This window comes from Phyllobates terribilis, unplaced genomic scaffold (assembly GCF_046119375.1).
Source record: "Phyllobates terribilis strain yellow unplaced genomic scaffold, ASM4611937v1 Scaffold_11__3_contigs__length_659146591, whole genome shotgun sequence".
Classification (NCBI taxonomy): domain Eukaryota; kingdom Metazoa; phylum Chordata; class Amphibia; order Anura; family Dendrobatidae; genus Phyllobates; species Phyllobates terribilis.
This window is the reverse complement of record NW_027362771.1, coordinates 307,832,637-307,854,294: the sequence shown is the minus strand read 5'-3', so window position 1 is coordinate 307,854,294 and position 21,658 is coordinate 307,832,637. Positions and strand designations below refer to the sequence as shown.

General features: G+C 41.8%; 1 protein-coding gene across 1 annotated transcript in view; it reads right to left on the bottom strand.

The window, feature by feature from the left end:
• Positions 1 to 21,361, bottom strand: part of TMEM209 (transmembrane protein 209) — a 60,594-nt gene extending 39,233 nt beyond the window's left edge. Inside the window, exons 1-4 of the mRNA XM_073650751.1 lie at positions 21,081 to 21,361; positions 19,603 to 19,744; positions 6,853 to 6,911; positions 4,988 to 5,119 (exon numbers count right to left, since the gene is read on the bottom strand). Of these exons, the coding sequence (XP_073506852.1) occupies positions 4,988 to 5,119; positions 6,853 to 6,911; positions 19,603 to 19,744; positions 21,081 to 21,126 (379 nt within the window). The 5' untranslated portion in view covers positions 21,127 to 21,361. The remainder of the gene's footprint in view (positions 1 to 4,987; positions 5,120 to 6,852; positions 6,912 to 19,602; positions 19,745 to 21,080) is intronic.
• Between the last annotated feature and the right edge of the window lie 297 nt (positions 21,362 to 21,658).

Sequence of the window (21,658 nt, the reverse complement as noted above, 5' to 3'; positions counted from 1 at the left end):
GATTGAGAACATAGTTGTTGATCAATAATAAAAATAATCCTCTAAAATACAACTTGCCTAATAATTCTACACACAGTGTAATGAGGAAGAGGGGAAAAGGGTGAGTGTCCATTTTTAAGCTAGACAGTACCTATCATTTTTCTTTTAGATGATGATCAGTACTATCTAACATGTAAAAGATAAATGGGGATCTGGGTCCTGCGAACACCGTTCGATCAAAAAGCCACCGTGCAGTGTGCTGCTCAGCAGGCAGGAGCACTGATCATCTCCATGGACATGCAGAAATTTCGAGCAGTATATGCGCTCGAAAAAAAATTAACCTATACAAAGAATGGAGTAGGAGTTCATAAACTTTCTATTGAGCCCAATTGTGTGCCTCTTCCTGCGGTGGTGATCTCAGGACTAGAGATGAGCGAACCGGAACTGTAAAGTTCTGGGTTCGTATTGGACACCCAGTGTCCGGTGCTTAACTCTGAAACATGGACTTCTCCTGGAAGTCTGTTTTAAAGAGGAAAAAAAAAAAGAGGAGAGAAGTTAGTTTTACAGATGAAAGAGAGAGAGGGAGACAATTTCCAGCAAAGTTGATTTCTATTGAGTTCAGGTACTCAAACTTAAAGTTCGGTCGACCTGATGAATCAGAACATCCACAGGTCTGATCATCCCTACTAAGAATCTGAAGCACAACCAATCTGGAACTTTTAAAGTAGTACTTACCATTTAAGAGAAAAAATATTTTTAAATGATAGGTAGGACTTTGGGTGAAGAGTACCTATGTGTGGACGGTTCTTAAAAGAAACCCTGTCAGCAGGATTTTGTCAAAGTAAAGTACACACGTGGCCATATTGGTGCTGGAATACTGACTAAATTATATCTGTGGTGAAGAAATTCGTTTTGTGGTTTTTATGTAATCAGTGTGAAGATTTCCTGTAATCACGTAATCATTGTGCATCAGAGCAGGCCTGTGGGTAGGGACTTTTCTTGGTGCCCTGGTCCCGTGGTCTGTGACCTGCCTCCTATTTTACATATCAAGCAAACTAAGTCATTTTTGTGGTGTCTGAAAACACATTAGGTCTCCAATGAAATGGTGCTGTTGGCGGCAAATGCGCGGTCGCATCTACAACACATGGCTTCCACGCTGGCCGTCTGCATGCAGTGGGCAGCACATGTTCATATTGAGAACTTGAAGTGATGACTTGTAGATGCAACTGCGCATGCTCTGACAGCACCATTTAGTTCTTGCTATCATTACTTTCATTCCTTTTAAAAAGTGAGACAAAAGCACAACTATCCTCCTTTCCACAAATTTTCTTACCCCTAGGTAAATGAAGAGTGGCCCACCTATTGCAACCTCCTTTCTAGGAACACTATGGCCACACTTATGGCTTTTTAGCCTTATCCTCCCCACTGATCCCTCAGAATAACATGGCCTTTATACCAAGTGCCTCAGTTTTATAAAAGTATAGTCTATGAGGCAGTATTGCAATATAGACTTCATATATTTAAAGGGTTTGTCCCACAAACAAAGAACATTTTAATTAATGGATTTTAGAATATTAAAATATTATATAAATTAAAAGTTCCACAATTGGATGTGTATAAAAAACACCCTGCTGTGTGTACTGTGTAATGTTTGTGTCTGACCATGCAGAGCTGCTCCAGTTCATGGTCAGCACATGCTTCCCCAGCTGTGGTATGAGACACTTATGATAGGTGAGTATACAGTCATGGCCAAAAGTATTGAGAATGAGACAAATAGTAATTTTTCCAAAGTTTACTGCTTCATTTTTTGTAATGGCAATTTGCATATACTCCTGAATGTCAAAGAGTGATCAGCTTAACCGCAATTACTGTACTTGCAAAGTCAATATTTGCCCAGAAAATGAACTTTAACCCCCAAAACACATTTCAACATCATTGCAGTCCTGCCTTAAAAGGAGCAGCTAACATCGTTTTAGTGATTGATCCATTAACACAGGTGTGGGTGTTGATGAGGACAGGGCTGGCGATCAGTCATGATTAAGTAAGAATGACATCACTGGACACTTTAAAAGGAGGCTGGTTCTTGGTATCATTGTTTCTCTTCAGTTAACCATGGTTATCTCTAAAGAAACACGTGCAGCCATCATTGCACTGCACAAAAATGGCCTAACAGGGAAGAGTATCGCAGCTACAAAGATTGCACCTCAGTCAACAATCTATCGCATCATCAAGAACTTCAAGGAGAGAGCTTCCATTGTTGTCAAAAAGGCTCCAGGGCGCCCAAGAAAGACCAGCAAGCGCCAGGACCGTATCTTAAAACGGTTTCAGCTGCGGGATCGGACTACCAGCAGTGCCGAGCTTGCTCAAGAATGGCAGCAGGCTGGTGTGAGTGCTTCTGCACGCACTGTGAGGCGGAGACTCTTTGAGCAAGGGCTGGTTTCAAGGAGGGCAGCAAAGAAGCCACTTCTCTCCAGAAAAAACATCAGGGACTGACTGATATTCTGCAAAAGGTACAGGGAGTGGACTGCTGAGGACTGGGGCAAAGTCATTTTCTCTGATGAATCCCCTTTTCGATTGTTTGGGACATCTGGAAAACAGTTTATTCGGAGAAGAAGAGGTGAGTGCTACCACCAGTCTTGTCTCATGCCAACTGTAAAGCATCCTGAAACCATTCATGTGTGGGGTTGCTTCTCAGCCAAGGGAATCGGCTCACTCACAGTCTTGCCTAAAAACACAGCCATGAATAAAGAATGGTACCAGAATGTCCTCCAAGAGCAACTTCTCCCAACCGTCCAAGAGCAGTTTGGCGCCCAACAATGCCTTTTCCAGCATAATGGAGCACCTTGCCATAAAGCAAAGGTGATAACTAAATGGCTCATGGAACAAAACATAGAGATTTTGGGTCCATGGCCTGGAAACTCCCCAGATCTTAATCCCATTGAGAACTTGTGGTCAATCATCAAGAGACGGGTGGACAAACAAAAACCAACAAATTCTGGCAAAATGCAAGCATTGATTATGCAAGAATGGACTGCTATCAGTCAGGATTTGGTACAAAAGTTGATTGAGAGCATGCCAGGGAGAATTACAGAGGTCTTGAAGAAGAAGGGGTAGCACTGCAAATATTGACTTGCTGCATTAACTCATTCTAACTGTCAATATAACCTATTGGTACTCATAATATGATTGCAATTATATTTCTGTATGTGATATAAACATCAGACAAACACTAATAAAAACCAGAGGCCAGCAGATCATGTGAAAATATAATTTTGGTGTCATTCTCAAAACTTTTGGCCATGACTGTACAGAGGACACAGCAGGGGCTCACAGCTACTACTTTCTGAGGTAACACATTTCCATATGTCTCTTCCACCTCGGAAGCAAATGTTTCTGCCATGTCATCAGTCCTGAGTCTTCCCCTGGCCATGAGCATTGGCAGGGGCTGACCATAATCTGGAGCAAATCTGTACAGTCAGACAGTACACAGCAGGGGCTTATTTATAGGATTATCTCAGCACAGAAACTTTTTTTTTTTAACACATTCAATTGTGGAATTTATTATTGTTCAAATAATCTATTTAATCTATTGATTAAAATGTACTATGTTTGTGGGACAACCCCTTTAATGTTTGCATATATCTCGGTTCACACAGAGCGCTGCAGCACTGTTTGGTATGCAAAATAATATCTATATGATGAATCATAAGTTTGGGGGCGATCCAAACACTAAATAGCATACATACTTTATATATGGACAGACAATACCATTGTATATCAAATATGTAATTTCCAAAGTCTGAAGTATGCGTACATATAAGAAATAAAGAAATGGGCATGACCCTTGGTAAAAATATGACAATACAACCAAGAGGATGAAAAAAAAACGAGAAAATGTTATTTTATTAGAAAACAATAAGATTAAGAGATGCACTGAGTCTGCAATATAGCAGAAAGGAAGCGCATGACATATGGAAGTTGATAAGGAGAAAAATAAAAATGTACACAACAAAGGGGCTGTTGTATAAATGGCACATATACACACATAATTATATATACTGGATGTCTATTGTCTTATAGTTAATGAGTAATCCAATTATGCAATGCATAGACCTGACATGTATATAAAATTAGAAATGTGTATACTGATCTATAGGTACCAGAATGCTAAGTTACTCATACAAAAAAATCTAGGTTTATGATGTAATCTTATACAATATAAATATCAATATCGCAACATGGATTCTATTGCAATTGGATAATTGTTAGTCAATCCAAATATGTGAATCCATGAGATAAGTAGATCCCAATATAATAAAGCAGGGTTGTGGAGTCGGAGCCCATTTTGGTGGAGTCGGTATAAAATCGACGGACTCAGACTCCTAAAATATATAATAAATTGGGTACAGTAATTCAATGCAGTTTGTGGGGAATATTTTTTCATAAGAATTTGGGAAAGTTATGAAATGTCCTATAAATGTCTGTCCTATTCCTGATCTAAGGGTCTAGACTGTTAGCTGAGATTAATCTGTGCTACAGTAAATTTATCACTTAAACAGGAGCCATGTATGAGGGAGTCTGAGTCGTAGTCATGGAAATTGAGGAGTCAGGTGTGGCTTACCGACACCACAAACCTGTAATAAAGTGCAACTGGATCCAATATGCCGATTCCATATAGGCGTCACTGTAATGCCATAGATCATGCAATATGCCCAGGTAAGGTGTAAGAGAAAATATATACCTAGACTGGTGTAGACAGCAGTATCCTCGATATGTTCCCACCCCTACGCAAGTTTTTCGGCGTACCTTCATTAAGGGTATTTATGTGGTTTAAGATTAAATCATAAACCTAGATTTATTTATATAAGAAATATTGTACTGGGACCTATTGAGGCTCTTTCTTGTATCAATTTTCATTTTTCTCCTTAACAACTTAAATATAAAAATAAAAATAAAATATCAAAAAATTACACACACTGGAGTCAATTTATGCGCTGTAAATACTTACATGAATTTTGTACTCCAAGAAGTTTTTGTTGGGAAGGGCTTAAACTAAGATTTGGTGAAGTCATAGTACATTTGAAATATCTCCAAAAATCAACCAACGCATTCAGACTAAACAATAAAGCAAATGCCAGTTCTGTTGAGAAACACAATATATATGTTAAAAAAAAAAATCACATTCCGTTTTTACACAATTCTGCAAGTACATTATAATCTGTATATTACTCCTTGAAGGTAGTACACCACATACAAAAATGGCAGATATTTTTTAGTTTGTATGCAAATAACATTTTAATCATAACTGGAAGGGCAACTGGAGCAGCAGCTATAGGGAGAAAATGAAGTTCTATTCTCCCTTCAGCTGCTCACTTCCAGTCATCGGGGCAGTGCAGGGAGCTGTAACAATCACCAATCACTATTCATTGAGCATGCCGTAATCACTATTATAATTAGGACAATTCAGATAATCAGCTACATACAAATCAGTATATCAGATCAAGAGTAAATCACTAAAGATAAAGCAAAAAGATGTGAGCAAATGGGAAATTAGTAATGTGATCAAATATAATTTAATTAAAAACCATGAGATAAAACAGTCTAAAATGTAAACACAATCTGGACAAACGAGATATAGTCTCACTATTTAGAGACTGTATAGATAGCTATTCATTATTAAAATGATATGACTTTTGGATGGTTTCCAACATATAGGACCCCCAAAGTCACTTCATAACTGAACAGGTCCCTATAAAAATAATTTTTGTAAATTTCCTTGAAAAAATGAAAAATTACTGTAACATTTTTAAACTTTCTAAAATGCTAACAAAATAAAACACTTTACAAATGGAGCTGATGTAAAGCAGACATGAGGGAAATGGTATTTGTTAATGTTTTTGTGTGGTTTGACCATTGAGATTAAAGGGATAGTTATTCAAAGTTTGAAAATTGCAATTTTTAAAACAGTCAAAATTCAGATATTTTTATAAAGAAAAACGCAAAACATTACTTTATAATAATGGTAAATTTAGGTTAAGTATCATGTGTCACAAAAAACAATCTCAAAATCAATGGGATATGTAGAAGCATTCCAGAGTTATTACTACATTAAGTGACACTGGTCAGATTTTAAAAAAATCGGTCCGGTCACCAAGGGGTTAACCTAAATAAGTAAACAAAATAATCAAAAAGGGGTTGTCCAATTTAATCTCACGGATAAAAAAAAAATTTGATTAAAAACCTTTTCCTCAGCAACAGGTCTAGCAGTTCTCTAAATGCTCAGCTTGCTATAACCTCGCCCCCACCACTGATTAGCAGGTTTCTGTGTACACTGTGCATAGGCAGAAAACTGAGTGGTGGAGGCATGGTTGGACTACATGGCAGCAGGTTTATTAGTCCTCTACTGATAAATCTATGATGATCAGCAGGAGATTGTATAAAAAAGACACACTGTAGCCCAGTAAGTGAAACATCACTGGAACCAGGGTTTCTGCCTCTACATTATGCAGCTATAACATAAGGTAGCAAAAAAATCTGGTGACAGATTCCCTTTGATTATCATCATTTGGATAAGGACTTCACCCTTAGATGGCAAAGAGTAAATCCGCACATAATATATACAGATATAGTGGTAGCTTTCCAGTTAGGGAACAGATACACAGAATTATGAAAATGTGTCAATATCAATGATAAACCAGTCTCAAGTAAAAAGACAGACACAAAAGTCAAGGTATATAAACAAGTAATCCTTTTAAACACCCCCTTTAAAATCCAGCAGATATACTGTAATATATATATGTATAAATAAAAAATAGACTGAAATTGAAACAAGTAATATTGAATGTTCATGAAAATGAGCGATTCACAACTTACCAATGTACCATAAGGGCCAGCATGAAATTTTATAATATGTACTAAACATCTTCCCAGACCTGAAAGAAATACATAGTCAAATTAAAAATACTAGAATTCCCAATTATAGTGTTTATCAGATTAAAATAGCTAAGTAGAGGAGCATTTTTGTTTAAAATGCACCAGTCAGCAGGATTGTGCTCAGTAAACTAAATACACTGTCAGGTGGGGGACATTACACTGATTAAAATGATACCTTGGTTGATGAAATCCGTCAGGTGATTCTTGTGTAATCTTTACTTTCAGTTTGGAGATAATGATATGCTCGTGCTTTGGGGCGACCTGTGGGGGGCGCTCTATCTGGTGCTTTGCTTACATATTCACGTGTATGCTCATTGTGCCTTCACTGACCGGCCTCCTATTTTACCTAGCCCCGCATTACTAGATGAATTATGTAAAAATAAGAGGCAGGTAGCATGTAGTTTTCTGAGCACAATCCGCTGACAGGTACACTTTAAAAAGATTTGTAGCCCAGGACTACTAAATCGGAGGAAACAAAAAAGAAATAAAGCCCTGAAAACCATTTATTGAAAACTGTGTGTACAGTGGTGCAAAAAAGTGTTTGCCCCCTTCCTGATTTCTTATTCTTTTGCAGGTTTGTCACACTTAAAAGGTTTCAGATCACAAAACAAAATTGAAATATTTGACAAGATAAACACAAAACCCTGTTTTTAAATGAAGGTCTTTATTATTAAGGGAAAAAGAAATCCAAACCTACAGGACCCTGTGTGAAAAAGTGATTGCCCCCCCCCCAACCCTAACACATAAATTAAACTGTTGTTTATTACATCTTTGGGAAGCAGAGTTCAATTTCCCTAGCCACACACAGGCCTGATTACTGACCCACCTGTTCTCAATCAAGAAATCACTTGAATAGGACCTGCCTGACAAAGTGAAGTAGACCAAAAGATCCTCCAAAGCTAGACATCATGCTGCGATCCAAAGAAATTCAGAAACAAATGAGAAACAAAGTAACTGAGATCTATCAGTTTGGAAAAGGTTATAAAGCCTTTTCTAAAGCTTTAGGACACCAGCGAACCACAGTGAAAGCTATTATCCATAAATGGTGAAAACATGTAACAGTGATGAAACGTCCCAGGAGTGGCCGGCCAAAATTAACTGAAGAGCACAGCGCCGACTAATGGAAGAGGTCACAAAAGACCCCACAACAACATCCAAAGAACTACAGGCCTCACTTGCCTAAGTTAAGGTCAGTGTTCATGACTCCATCATAAGAAAAAGACTGGGCAAAAATGGCATGCATTGCACAGTTCCAAGACAAAAACCACTGCTGAGCAAAATGAAAATTAATGCTCGTCTCAATTTTGCCAGAAAACATCTTTATGATCGTCAAGACTTTTGGGAGAATACTCTGTGGACTAAAGAGACAAAAGTTTAACTTTTTGGAAGGTGTATGTCCCATCTGGCGTAGAAGTAACAGCATTTCAGAAAAGGAACAACATGGTAGTGTGATGGTATGGGGCTGTTTTATGATCTGAAACATTTAAGTGTGACAAACATGCAAATAAATAAGAAATCGAGAAGGGGGCAAACACTTTTTCACACCATTGTATATAGCTAAAGATATTTACAGATCCTCTGTTAGAGTGGTTTTCCGGGCACACATAAGCATATTGGAAACAAAGAAACGTCAATGTATTTGTGGTTACATTTATGCTCTGAATCCGAGCTGTCACAAGTGGTGATGAGACGAAGAATGCTGAATGTAATAAGAATCTGAAATAGTCTCCCCTGTAATGTAGTGACAGCTAATCCTGCAGGGTGGGCAAATTACAGATGGAAAGTCCTAACATACAACCCCTGGCAAAAATTATGGAATCACCGGGCTCAGAGGATGTTCATTCAGTTGTTTAATGTTGTTGAAAAAAAGCAGATCACAGACATGGCACAAAACTAAAGTCATTTCAAATGGCAACTTTAGGGCTTTAAGAAACACTAAAAGAAATCAAGATAAAAAATGTGGTACTCAGTAATGGTAATTTTTTTTCAGACCAAGCAGAGGGAAAAAATTATGGAATCACTCAATTCTGAGGAAAAAAATTATAGAATCATGAAAAACAAAGACAAAAGAACACTCCAATACATCACTAGTATTTTGTTGCACCACCTCTGGCTTTAATAACAGCTTGCAGTCTCAGGCATGGACTTAATGAGTGACAAACAGTACGCTTCATCAATCTGGCTCCAACTTTCTCTGATTGCTGTTGCCAGATCAGATTTGCAGGTTGGAGCCTTGTCATGGACCATTTTCTTCAACTTTCACCAAAGATTTTCAATTGGATTGAGATCCGGACTATTTGCAGGCCATGACATTGACCTTATGTGTCTTCTTTCAAGGAATGTTTTCAGTTTTTGCTCTATGGCAGGATGCATTATCATCTTGAAAAATGATGTCATCATCCCCAAACATCCTTTCAATTGATGGGATAAGAAAACTGTCCAAAATATCAATGTAAACTTGGGCATTTATTGAAGATTAGTGATGAGCGAGTATGTTTTGTTAACCCTTTCGCCGAGTATGCTCGGCCGAGCACCGCGTATTTATAGCGTGCTCGGGCTTTAAAGTTTTCGTTGCTCCGTGAACATTATTTGCAACTGTTTGACAGATTTAATCCTTGTGAGGAATGCCTGTTTTTCCAGCATTCCTCACATGTATTAAATCTGTCAAACAGTTGCAAATCATGTTCACGGAGCGACGAAAACTTAAAGCCCGAGCACGCTATAAATACGTGGTGCTCGGACGACATTGTGTGATGATTTACCTTCTTTTAAGAGTTTGATAATCCTCTCCTTTGTTTCACTTGACATCTCTAGTGTTGGAGCCATGATTCATGTCAGTCCACTTGGTGCAACAGCTCTCCAAGGTGTGATCACTCCTTTTTAGAATGCAGACTAACGAGCAGATCTAATTTGATGCAGGTGTTAGTTTTGGAAATGAAAATTTACAGGGTGATTCCATAATTTTTCCTCAGAATTGAGTGATTCCATAATTTTTTCCCTCTGCTTGGTCTGAAAAAAAATTACCCTTACTGAGTACCACATTTTTAATCTTGATTTCTTTTAGTGTTTCCTAAAGCCCTAAAGTTGCCATTTGAAATGACTTTAGTTTTGTGCCATGTCTGTGATCTGCTTTTTTTCAACAACATTAAACAACTGAATGAACATCCTCTGAGCCCAGTGATTCCATAATTTTTGCCAGGGGTTGTATGTGCGGCAGGTTCATGGATCACTGGTAAAAAGTGTTTGTGAAATATGTACATAAACCCCCCTGACACAAGTAAACGGCATCTTTTCCGAAACGTGTAGTTTTTTTGGGTTCCTTCAGGCCATCATACTTTCTAACGAGTGACGTCACACGCCATTCCCCGGAAACTCCACAACTGGTTACCAGGGATGCTAACGGCAGGAGAGCCCTGGATCATACTACTCACACACGAGACTATCCAGAGGTCTATCTCAGGATCTAGTACCAGGGCTGTGGAGTCGGAGTTGTGGAGTCGGAGCCCATTTTGGTGGAGTCCGTATTAAATGGACCGACTCAGACTCCTAAAATATATAATAAATTGGGCACAGTAATTCAATGCAGTTTGTGGGGAATATTTTTTCTTAAGAATTTGGGAAAGTTATGAAATGTTCTATAAATGTCTGGCCTATTCCTGATCTAAGGGTCTAGACTTTTAGCTGAGAAAAATGTGTCCTACCGTAAATTTATCACTTAAACATGAGCCATGTATGAGGAGTCAGAGTCGTGGAAATTGAGGAGTCAGAGGTTTGGCTTACCGACTCCACAGCCTTGTCTAGTACTGGTAATGTGGATTACAGATTATATAACCACTCTTTACCAGCGATCTATGAATCTACTGCACATATGTTAGAACTTATGTAATTTGCCCACCCTGCAAGACTAGCTGACACTACTTTGCATAATATTCAGTATTATTTCCATTTTTTTGTATATTATTCACTTTATTAGCTTGCGGTACTCATTTTAGATTCACTTTTTATTTTGCATTCGAGGAGTATACACAGGGCTCGTATTGGAGCTGCTATACAATTTATTTATTTGAAAACGCTAGTATTCATGTTGTTGTATAAATACATACATATAAACACAGTGTATGAAGGTACCAGTGGGTTTTGGGGACTCATTACAAAGACGGAACAGATTTTTTTTTTTTTTTCCAACACTTGGGAACTTGGTGTAAATGTGGTTTTTCATGAAGAGCATTTGGTGCAGTTCCGCTGCTCTAAAAATGCAACACCTTAGAACTCCAGCAAAGTGAACGGGATTTATAGAAATTTCATGCCACGGTGCTTTTTTTTTTTTTTTTTTTTTTAATGCAGAATAGACTGCGTTCTTTAAATCCGCAACATGTCGATTTCTCTTGTGGTAAAAATGCATTTTATTTGCAGATTCTCTGATAGATTTGAATGTGATGAGGAAAATCTGCTTGTAAAAAAAAAACAAAAAAAAAAAAACCGCATGTGCTTTTTTAGTGTGTTAGAGCAAAAACACACTAAAAATGCATGTAATCCACACATTACTATCAAAGCTAGGTAACAAAGCAGTTTTTAAACTTGACATACCAAAAACCACAGCAGAAAAAACTCTCCATAAAAGCACATGTCAAAAATATAATCAGACCTAACGGTTATTTGGTTTCTAGGAACCCTCTACAACAGCACCAAAAGGAGGTTGACTCCCTGACCTAATACAGGATAAATAGCCCTTCGCCATCTCCTGGGCAGAATGGTGGCTCAGTGGTTAGCACTGCAGCCTGGCAGTGCTGGGTTCCTGGTTTCAAATCCCACCAAAGGACAACATCTGCAAGGAGTTTGTATGTTCGCCCCGTGTTTGCGTGGGTTACCTCCGGGTTCTCCAGTTTCCTCCCACAATCCAAAGACATACTGATAGGGAACCTAGATTGTGAGCTCCAATGGGGACAGTGATGATAATTTTGTACAGCGCTGCGGAATATGTTAGCGCTATATAAAAAAAGATTATTATTATTATCTCCTCAACACGAACACTCAAATTGTTTAACACCAAGAAATACAGAAGAGGAAACAGAAGGGCGGAAACTACCCATGCTGTCATAGAAGGATCCGAGAAACCGAATTCACGGTAAATCTAATTCTATTTTACCAGGCCACCCTCGACGATAGCTTCATAGAAGGAATGCCAAATGAACATTATCAGGGAGGGTCCAGTGCATGGAGAACGTTTCACCCAAAGGCAAAGTCTGTAGTAGACGTTACATATAATCTATAAAGTCTAGTGAGGTATGGACCTAGGATCACGTGTCAACTCTGCTCAGTGGGGCCCAGGAGACAGACGGCTCTTGTAAAGTAAACTTTTAACCTTCGTGGGATGATACATCATAGCTTCTACAGGGCTCACAGATCACTTTTTCTTTTTTTTCAAACAAGTGGGCAATAGTATTCTTTGAAGCCTTCTTCCCTTTGTTAAGTCCATAGAACTAAACAAAGATTATGCTCTTTCCTCCAATATTTTGATCATTATAAAGAGTGCAGTTCTTCTCTGTTCTTCCTTCCATAAAATCCAGCAATTCCTTGAGACATGTAGAAATTCAATATAACTTTGGGCAGGAAAGATGGACACAGACAGAAAACAATTTGATCCTCTAGCATATTTAGACAGGGTTCTCAAACAGAGGGCCTAGAATTCACCGAATCTCCTACCAACTGTGATGGCTTCCAGGAAAGCTGCCTTTCAGGATAGTTTTAGTCTGTAAGGAACAGCGGTTTCAAATGGAGGTATTAAAGCCATTGAGGAAAATATAAGATCCCATGATGGTATAAAGTTCCACATTCTTGCAAATACTCAAGAGACTGCAGTCATGAACCTTTTTACCCAATGATGCTCACAGGGCTGTGGAGTCGGTAAGCCAAACCTCCGACTCCTCAATTTCCACGACTCCCTCATACATGGCTCATGTTTAAGTGATAAATTTACTGTAGCACAGATTCATCTCAGCTAAAAGTCTAGACCCTTAGATCAGGAATAGGACATTTCATAACTTTCCCAAATTCTTATGAAAAAATATTCCCCACAAATTGCATTGAACTACTGTACCCAATCTAATATATATAATTGTCTTATCCCGTCTGTCTTTCTGTCCGGTCCGGCCAATCAGCGACGCGGGATTTCAGAAAAAGATGGCGGCCGTTAGCGGCTCATCTGCCGCACGGAGGTCAGCGGCGATGCAGCAGGGAGATGACTGACGCCAGTCGCTCATCTCCCGGCTGCTAGCAGCAGAAGGACCCCGACCGGCGGCACCGCTGCCCTCCATGCGACTACCGTCGGGAGATCAGCGCCTAGGGCCGCTGATCTCCCGACGGCAAGTGTGAAGGGAGGACCGGGGAGCGGCGCCGCCGGTCGGGATACTCCCCGGTCCTCATTAATAAGATTCGCTGATTGGCCGCGGCCAATCAGCGATTTTGGCGCCAAATTTAAACACCACTCTGCTGATCAGCCGGCGACCGCGACCAATCAGCGATTTTGGCGCCAAATTTAAACACCGCTCTGCTGATCAGCCGGCGACCGCGACCAATCAGCGATTTTGGCGCCAAATTTAAACACGCTCTCCAGTCCTCACTAACACGGTTCGCTGATTGGTCGTGGCCGCCGCCCGCGACCAATCACCGATGTTGCTGCCAAATTTAAACACCGCTTTGCTGATTGCGCCCGGTCGGCCGCATACATATTCTAGAATACCCGATGCGTTAGAATCGGGCCACCATCTAGTTTATTATATATATTTTAGGAGTTGGAGTCGGTCCATTTTATACCCACTCTGATTCCACAGCCCTGGACGCTCAGCCATATTTTTATCAAAGTAAGTGCTCAAGGCTGAAACTTGGACTTATGACACTGGGCTTTAATCCTTTTTCTACAGCATTTTAGAAAAAGTCAAGCATTTTGGCAATGTCCGGATGAAGGGGATCCAGAGGAATAAGACCATACCAAGAAATAAATCTCGTCCATATTTTGCTATACATGGCATTTACTATTTGCTGCCCATTTCTTTGAAGGGTACATATGACTGTGTAAAAGGCCTCTAGCTTTTAGAATTGCTGTTTAACAAGCCAAGCAGAAATTCTGAGGTTTTGGATGGTAAAATGGATCATGATGTAGTAGATCATTGACTGATCGGAGAACAGTATAAGAAGAACTTCCAACTTCAAGCTGTTCAGAGTCCCATAGCTCATTTACATAAGAAAAACGTGGATTTCTCTGGAATAAGACATCAGATTGCAGATAGAAAGTTAAATAAACTATATCATTTTATGACCTGCATACCCATATGGATAGCTTAGGAGGGTTTATCCTACTGATAGATTTCCTTTAAAATTATCTTTAAACTCTGGAGCGTGTAAGAGGAGAATTATCATCAGATGACATCATTTGATTATCGCCAGGCCTTATCTGATTCCAGAACCCACTAACTTGAAGAAATGTTTTGCCACAGAGGAAATCTTTAACTCGTCTAAGGTTGGACCGATAATATATTCTCCCTGAAAAGGAATAGAGCATAGTTTTGATTTAGAAACTACATTTCCATTCCACCTCTAGCCATAGAGCCTGTCTCGTTATACTTGACAGTACTGAACTAGCCTCTACTCTGATTCAGCTGCGACATCTGCTAGAAATCCTGTGGCTTTCTGGAGAAGAGGCAAGGAGGTCAAATCTTCTCTAGGAGTTCCCATTCTAAGAAGATCATCAATTTGGCTTACCTATCGAAACATGGACCTCAGAGCACAAATGGAAACATTTGTTCTTAACAATGCTGCAGTAGTTTCTGTAGATTTCTTCAACACACAGTTTATCTTCCAATTCATCAGGTCTTTAACCCCTTCACCACCTTGGGATTTTCGTTTTTTGTTTTTTGCTCCCCTTCTTCCCAGAGCCATAACTTTTTTCAATATGGCAGTGTGAGGGCTGTTTTTTTGCAGGACGAGTTGTACTTTTGAACGGCACTGATTTTATCATATAGTGTACTGGAAAACAGGAAATAAAAAAATCCAAGTGCAGTGACATTGAATTCCACAATTGTTTTTTCGGGGGGTTTTTTGGTGAGGGCTTATTTATTTGTGCACCGAGCTAATGTTTTAGTGACCAAAAAATGAAGTTCTGGTGTTTCGATTTTTCTTCTCGTTACACCGTTTACCGATCAGGTTAATTCTTTTTACATTTTGATAGATCGGGCGATTCCAAACATGGCGATACCAAATACAGTGGCGACCAAAAGTTTTGCTTTTTTTTTTTTAAAGTGTGATTAGTTCTGTGGTTGTTGTGATGCCATTGTCCTGGTGATTTTAGCAAACTGGAAGCAAATACTTGTCAGCTATAAGGACAAAAATTGTGTTTGAGACTGTTTTATCATTTTGTGCGTTAGTTTTCAACATTTGTTTGGCCAAATGTTTTGCATATTTTGTCATGGGTAGTCGAATTTTGCCTAAAATGCTTTATTTTATTTTTTGGTGTGTTTTTTTTTTAGGTTAAAAGATAGCAAAGACAAAGCCAAATTTATCACCAGATGTCAGGAAACTTGTTATTCTGAGAGTGAAGTCAGGCAAAAGCCCAAAAGAGGTAGCTAAGGAATTCAACTGTTCTCAGAGTCAAGTGTCACGTATATTAAAGAAAGGAAAAGAAGGTTATGGAACAGAAGACAAACCTAGAAGTGGACGACCACGGAAAACTTCCTCCAGAGTTGATCACATTATTAACAAAAAGTCAGTACCCTTTGTCCATAAAAGTGCTCTACAGATTTCACACGAAATGAACGAAGAATATGGGATCAAAGTGAGTCGCCAAACTGTGGTGCGACGGCTAAGAGCAGTAGGGTTGAATGAACGAGTTCCAGTCAAGAAGCCTTTCATCTCTGCAAAGAACAGGAAGGTCCGACTTGAGTTTGCCAAAGAACACAGCCAATGGAAAAGAGACAGATTGATTCATCCGACCACAACACCTTAGACCAAAGTTCAATCTGTTTGGTAGTGATGGCAAGCACTATATATACCGCCCAATTGGAAAACGTAATGATGTAAGGCAGGGTTCCCCAACTCCAGTCCTCAAGACCCATCAACAGGTCATGTTTTCAGGATTTCCTTAGTATTGCACAGGTGATAACTGCATCACCTGCACAGGCAATCATGCAACAGGCATTAGCTGTGCAATACTAAGGAAATCATGAAAACGTGACCTGTTGGTGGGCCTTGAAGACTGGAGTTGGGGAACCCTGATGTAAGGTACCAAACACCTACAGTGAAACATGGTGGTGGCAATGTCATGGTGTGGGGCTGCTTTTCTGCGTCTGCCATTGGCCCTCTGCATAGAATTGCTGGAAATATGAATGCTACCATGTACAAGGATATACTGGAGAATGTAATACTGGCACATAGTAAAATCAAAGTAGGCAGGGGATGGAAATTCCAGCAAAACAATGATCCTAAGCACACATCCAATTTAGTCAAAAATTGGTTAGCAAAGAAAAATGTTCACCTGTTGCAATGGCCAAGCCAATCACCTGATTTAAACCCTATAGAAGACCTTTGGGATGAGTTAGGGCGACGAGTTGGGGCCAGTACCCATAGCAATAAAGATGAATTGCTTGCTGATTTGCAAATGGAATAGAGCAAGATCTCTCAAGATGTCTTGAATACCCTAGTGGCTTCAATGTCCCATCGGTGTGGTGCAATAATTAAACCAAGAGGTTAGGATACAAAATACTAAGTTATGGCATTGTAAACAATGAATTACTCTTATGTTGTGACCAATAAATTGTATATGTAAAACTTTTGGCAGTCAGTTCTCTTTAATTAAATGACCATACCTATATTCAAAAGTATTTTGGTTAAAATTAAAGGTCTTGCATGAGGACAACTTCATGCACTTTCAATTCATCACCAGGGAAATGGCATCATAACGACCAGACAGAAGTAATCACACTTTTTAAAAAAAAAAAAAAAAAAATGCAAAACTTTTGGTCGCCACCGTATGTATATATTTTTTTCTTCTGCAGACCCCTGGTTGTCATGCCAACCTATTGGAGCCCCGTGATCATGTGACAGGGGAGCTATTGGGTGAAGTTAGTGACACGCTTCCGGCGCGGGCATGTTAAATGCAGCCATCAGAGATTGACAGCGGCATTTAACATGTTAACAGCCACGGGTGGATCGCGATTCCACCCGTGGCTGATCTGATCAGCTGTCATGCGCTCCTATCAGCCGTCATGTTCCGGAAAAGGTGTAGGCTCAGTACCGGAGCCCACATCAAAGAAGGGGAGGCGACCTATGACGTACCTATACGTCATAGATCGTAAAAACGTAAAAATGTGATGAAACTTCAGAACGGTAAGGTCGTCTTGTTAGCTAGCTTGCTGTCAATCCTTGGTAGTTCAGACCAGCATTTAGCTACTTCTTCCCCCATGGAAAATAAGTCCTTTATTTCGTTTGGGACACCCAATGGTTTCTCAGGGAATTCTCATTCATCCAGAATCAGACTCTGGACAATCATTAATTGGAAATACCATCTTCCTTTTGGATCTTATGAATCAGCCAAACAATTTGTCCTTGACTGCCCGTGTTTGTCCTCACTCTCTCTTCCATAGTGCTCTTACTGACATAGGGAGCTTTTCCATGTCCTCAGATAAAAAAAGATTTCCTGTTCTCTTGGACCATAAAATGGAGTCCTCCTTCCTCCAGCATCTTCTCAAATTATGACACGGACTTCTGAATCTTAATTCTCTTATAATATCTACCTCTTTTTGGCCCCACATGGTTCCAGAGAAGGGGATTAAGAGAAGATAGATACAGAGAGAATGTCCTTTATTTCTTCTAATAGGGAAAGTTGTTCCTCTCTCACTATTTTTTTAGTGCAATAGTGAGTTTCTTATGAAAAGTTGAAATCTTTTCACAGCAAATGGCGCATTTATGATTTGCAGTTTTATCTTTAACTTTTGGTGCAAGATTCTAATCCTCCTGAAAGTAAAGAGGGGAGAAGCAATAATAGCTGCACCAAAAAAAAAAAGTTGAGAGCTACCCATACCAGGAAGTACTTACTGGGCCTGAGGTTGTGCTATGCCCAGCAGATGCGAAGCAGGAAGGCGACGCTCCCTAGATAAAGTAATGTTGGTTTTATCTTAAGGTGTCTTCAGTCAGTTACTTACAGACCAGTGACCAAGACTTAGCGCGGCCATAATCTATGGTTGGACCACTGACGAAGCCACTGGCGGTGCCGAAAAAACGAAGCCATCAATCTCCTGAGATCAAGAGCCTGTGCTGGACGGGTGGAAACTGGAAGTGCATTCTACCGCATTGCAGCGTGAAACGCAACTAGAAGTGACGTTGAATAGTAGCACGATATTGGGAAGGGGGGTGGTCCTGAATCCAAGGAAGACAGGAACAGCTATCAGAGGAGGAAGGTAAGGCAATTGACCTCAGCAGCCCGGTAAGAAAAGGTAATCTTTGTCCCATAGGGACAGGGAGAACAAAAAAATGAGGATAGGAGGGGCTATTTATCCTCTTTGTGTTTCCTGTCCCTATTAGGGCACCTCCTATGATGCTGTCAAGGAGTTTAACAAAAAAAAAAAAACACATTCAAAAACGGAATGAAAATTTGAAAAATAATGCAGTTTAATTTAGCTAATTGGTGCAGAAAATATAGAATATAAAAAGCGCACTAAATATTCATTGTTGGAACTTAGCCTTAGCAGTCTTAGGGCTCGTTCACATGTCCAGATATTTCCGGTACTGGTAACAGTACCGGAGATATCTGTGTCTACCCGTGTGCCGCATCAGTATCACACGTACTGGTGCCTGGGAATCAGTGTACCGTTAGCACTATTCCCAAGCGCCGGGTGAGCTTAGTGAGTGACAGGACACCGCTCAGTGAGCTCAGCACAGGTCAGGGGCCCGCTCGCTGCAGTGAATCATTCTGCCCTGCTCCTGAGCGTGTGTGGTCACCTGACGGTCAGATGGATTACAGCGTGGGACACTGGATTTTTTTCAACTTTGGAAAGGCGAGTATAAGGATTTTTTTTATTTTATTCTTATTTTAAAACTTGCTGGACACAGCAAAGGCACAATACAACTGTGAGAATTCTCCCCTTCTGGTGCTGATCGCAGCGCCAGCAGGGGACAATGATGACAGATGCCTCCAGCATTCGGCGCCTGGGAACACCAGTAAGTGTCACACTGATGACACACGGAGGTCATCTATGTGTCATCAGTGTGGGACATTTTGCAGCATACAGCGTGTAAAAAACGGATACATAGTCTGTGAAAACACACTGACATGTGTATGTGTCTCCGGTACGTGTGGAAACTCACCACACGTGTACTGGAGACACTGACATGTGAAAGAGCCCTTACATTGTGGAAGAAGAAAATGCCATAACATTGTATTGTCTTTTTTAGCAGCATGTGAACTGCAAATATTCTACAGAAATACAGTATATTACACAGACATGTTAACTAAAACAAAATATCTTGTACATAACTGGGAAACAGACCATAAAAATGTTGCATTATCAACGTAACTTTATGCATAGAGACAAGTTTAAGAAAATAATCAAATCAGGGTTGCCACACTTGTAGCCATCACACACTGTGGCACAGGGTTTATTGGGAAGGTCAAAATGGTTGAAAATTTCTAGTTTTACTCACATTTCTGTATAAATCATTCCTGCCAGAGACAAATTCAAAAGCCCCCAGGCTAAGACAACATTGCGGGCATGTGCCTCTCTTCTCATCTTGATGGCTGAATCAATAAATGACGTAGACTGAATTTGATGCGCGGTTTTCTCTCCTAAGAAATAATAAGCAAACAATACAATTACATCCAATACAGCTGTATTCAGACAAATCTCAAGTGTAGCAGGCATAAGGTGTAAAGTACAGCACTTTAACTGTAAAGGCTGACTGGCCATAAAGCTGGCTGAACACTGGTTTGGCAGATCCTTGGCACGTGTATGGACATAAGAAATACACGTGACCCCATCCTGTCCCTCTCCCCCCCCACCTCGAGACGCGTACCCCGTCCCTCTCCCCCTCCACGTCGAGACGCGTACCCCGTCCCTCTCCCCCTCCACGTCGAGACGCGTACCCCGTCCCTCTCCCCCCCACACCTCGAGACGCGTACCCCGTCCCTCTCCCCCCCACCTCGAGACGCGTACCCCGTCCCTCTCCCCCCCACACCTCGAAACGCGTACCCCGTCCCTCTCCCCCCCACCTCGAGACGCGTACCCCGTCCCTCTCCCCCCCACACCTCGAGACGCGTACCCCGTCCCTCTCCCCCCCACACCTCGAGACGCGTACCCCGTCCCCCTCTCCCCCACACCTCGAGACGCGTACCCCGTCCCTCTCTCCCCCACCTCGAGACGCGTACCCGTCCCTCTCCCCCCCACCTCGAGACGCGTACCCCGTCCCTCTCCCCCCCCACCTCGAGACGCGTACCCCGTCCCTCTCCCCCCCCACCTCGAGACGCGTACCCCGTCCCTCTCCCCCCCCACCTCGAGACGCGTACCCCGTCACTCCCCCCCTCACCTCGAGACGCGTACCCCGTCCCTCCCCCCCTCACCTCGAGACGCGTACCCCGTCCCTCCCCCCTCACCTCGAGACGCGTACCCCGTCCCTCCCCCCTCACCTCGAGACGCGTACCCCCTCCCTCCCCCCCTACCTCGAGACGCGTACCCCGCCCCCCCACCTCGAGACGCGTACCCCGTCCCTCCCCCCCTCACCTCGAGACGCGTACCCCGTCCCTCCCCCCCACCTCGAGACACGTACCCCGTCCCTCCCCCCCTCACCTCGAGACGCGTACCCCGTCCCTCCCCCCCACCTCGAGACACGTACCCCGTCCCCCCCCACCTCGAGACACGTACCCCGTCCCTCCCCCCCACCTCGAGACGCGTACCCCGTCCCTCCCCCCCACCTCGAGACACGTACCCCGTCCCTCTCTCTCCCCCACCTCGAGACGCGTACCCCGTCCCTCTCTCCCCCCCACCTCGATACAAGTACCTATTCCGCCATTAATGTGCTGTACAGTACCTCTCCCCTTATACACAATACCTATATAAGCTGTTACTGCCTCCTTATTAGCCCCCTGAACACGCCAGATACAAGATGGGAGAGCACGGTATGATTACCCATTATGGGATCCAGGAAGGGACTGCTCTTTTTACAGTCAGCCATGACTAGAGGTAATAAGCGGCTACACGCGTCAGTCACGACTGTGGAAGCGGGGACGTAAACAGAGGAGCTTCCTTCACACAGTTAAGTGGTACAACTGACAGAAAGCTCCGGTAACCATCATGCTCCTCTTCTGCTCGGTACAGGCAGGACTCGTGGACGTCTGAGACAACTTCCCGCCGACCGGTGACTGCCGGCATGTAGCGCTGTGGTTGTGACGTCAAGACGTCACATGACTGAAGTGGACGGGAAGGGGCGTGGCGCAGCTAGTGCACGGTCCGGTGTGTGGGTCGCCGCGGTGCTGCAGACACTGGTGTTATAGAAGTGACCGGTTTCCACGTTCATGGTGGGACAGCCTGTGTCTCCCGCTAATTGTCAGGGGGCTTCTCTGTAGGGGGTCCCGTTGTCAGTCACGTGACTGTTAGCGCATCGCGGATACAACAAGCAATGCACCGTGCAGACGGGGCTTCTTCAGCAGTCTCTTACTCACATTTTTTTTTCACTTATTTTTGCAAATATAAAAAACAGCAAAACT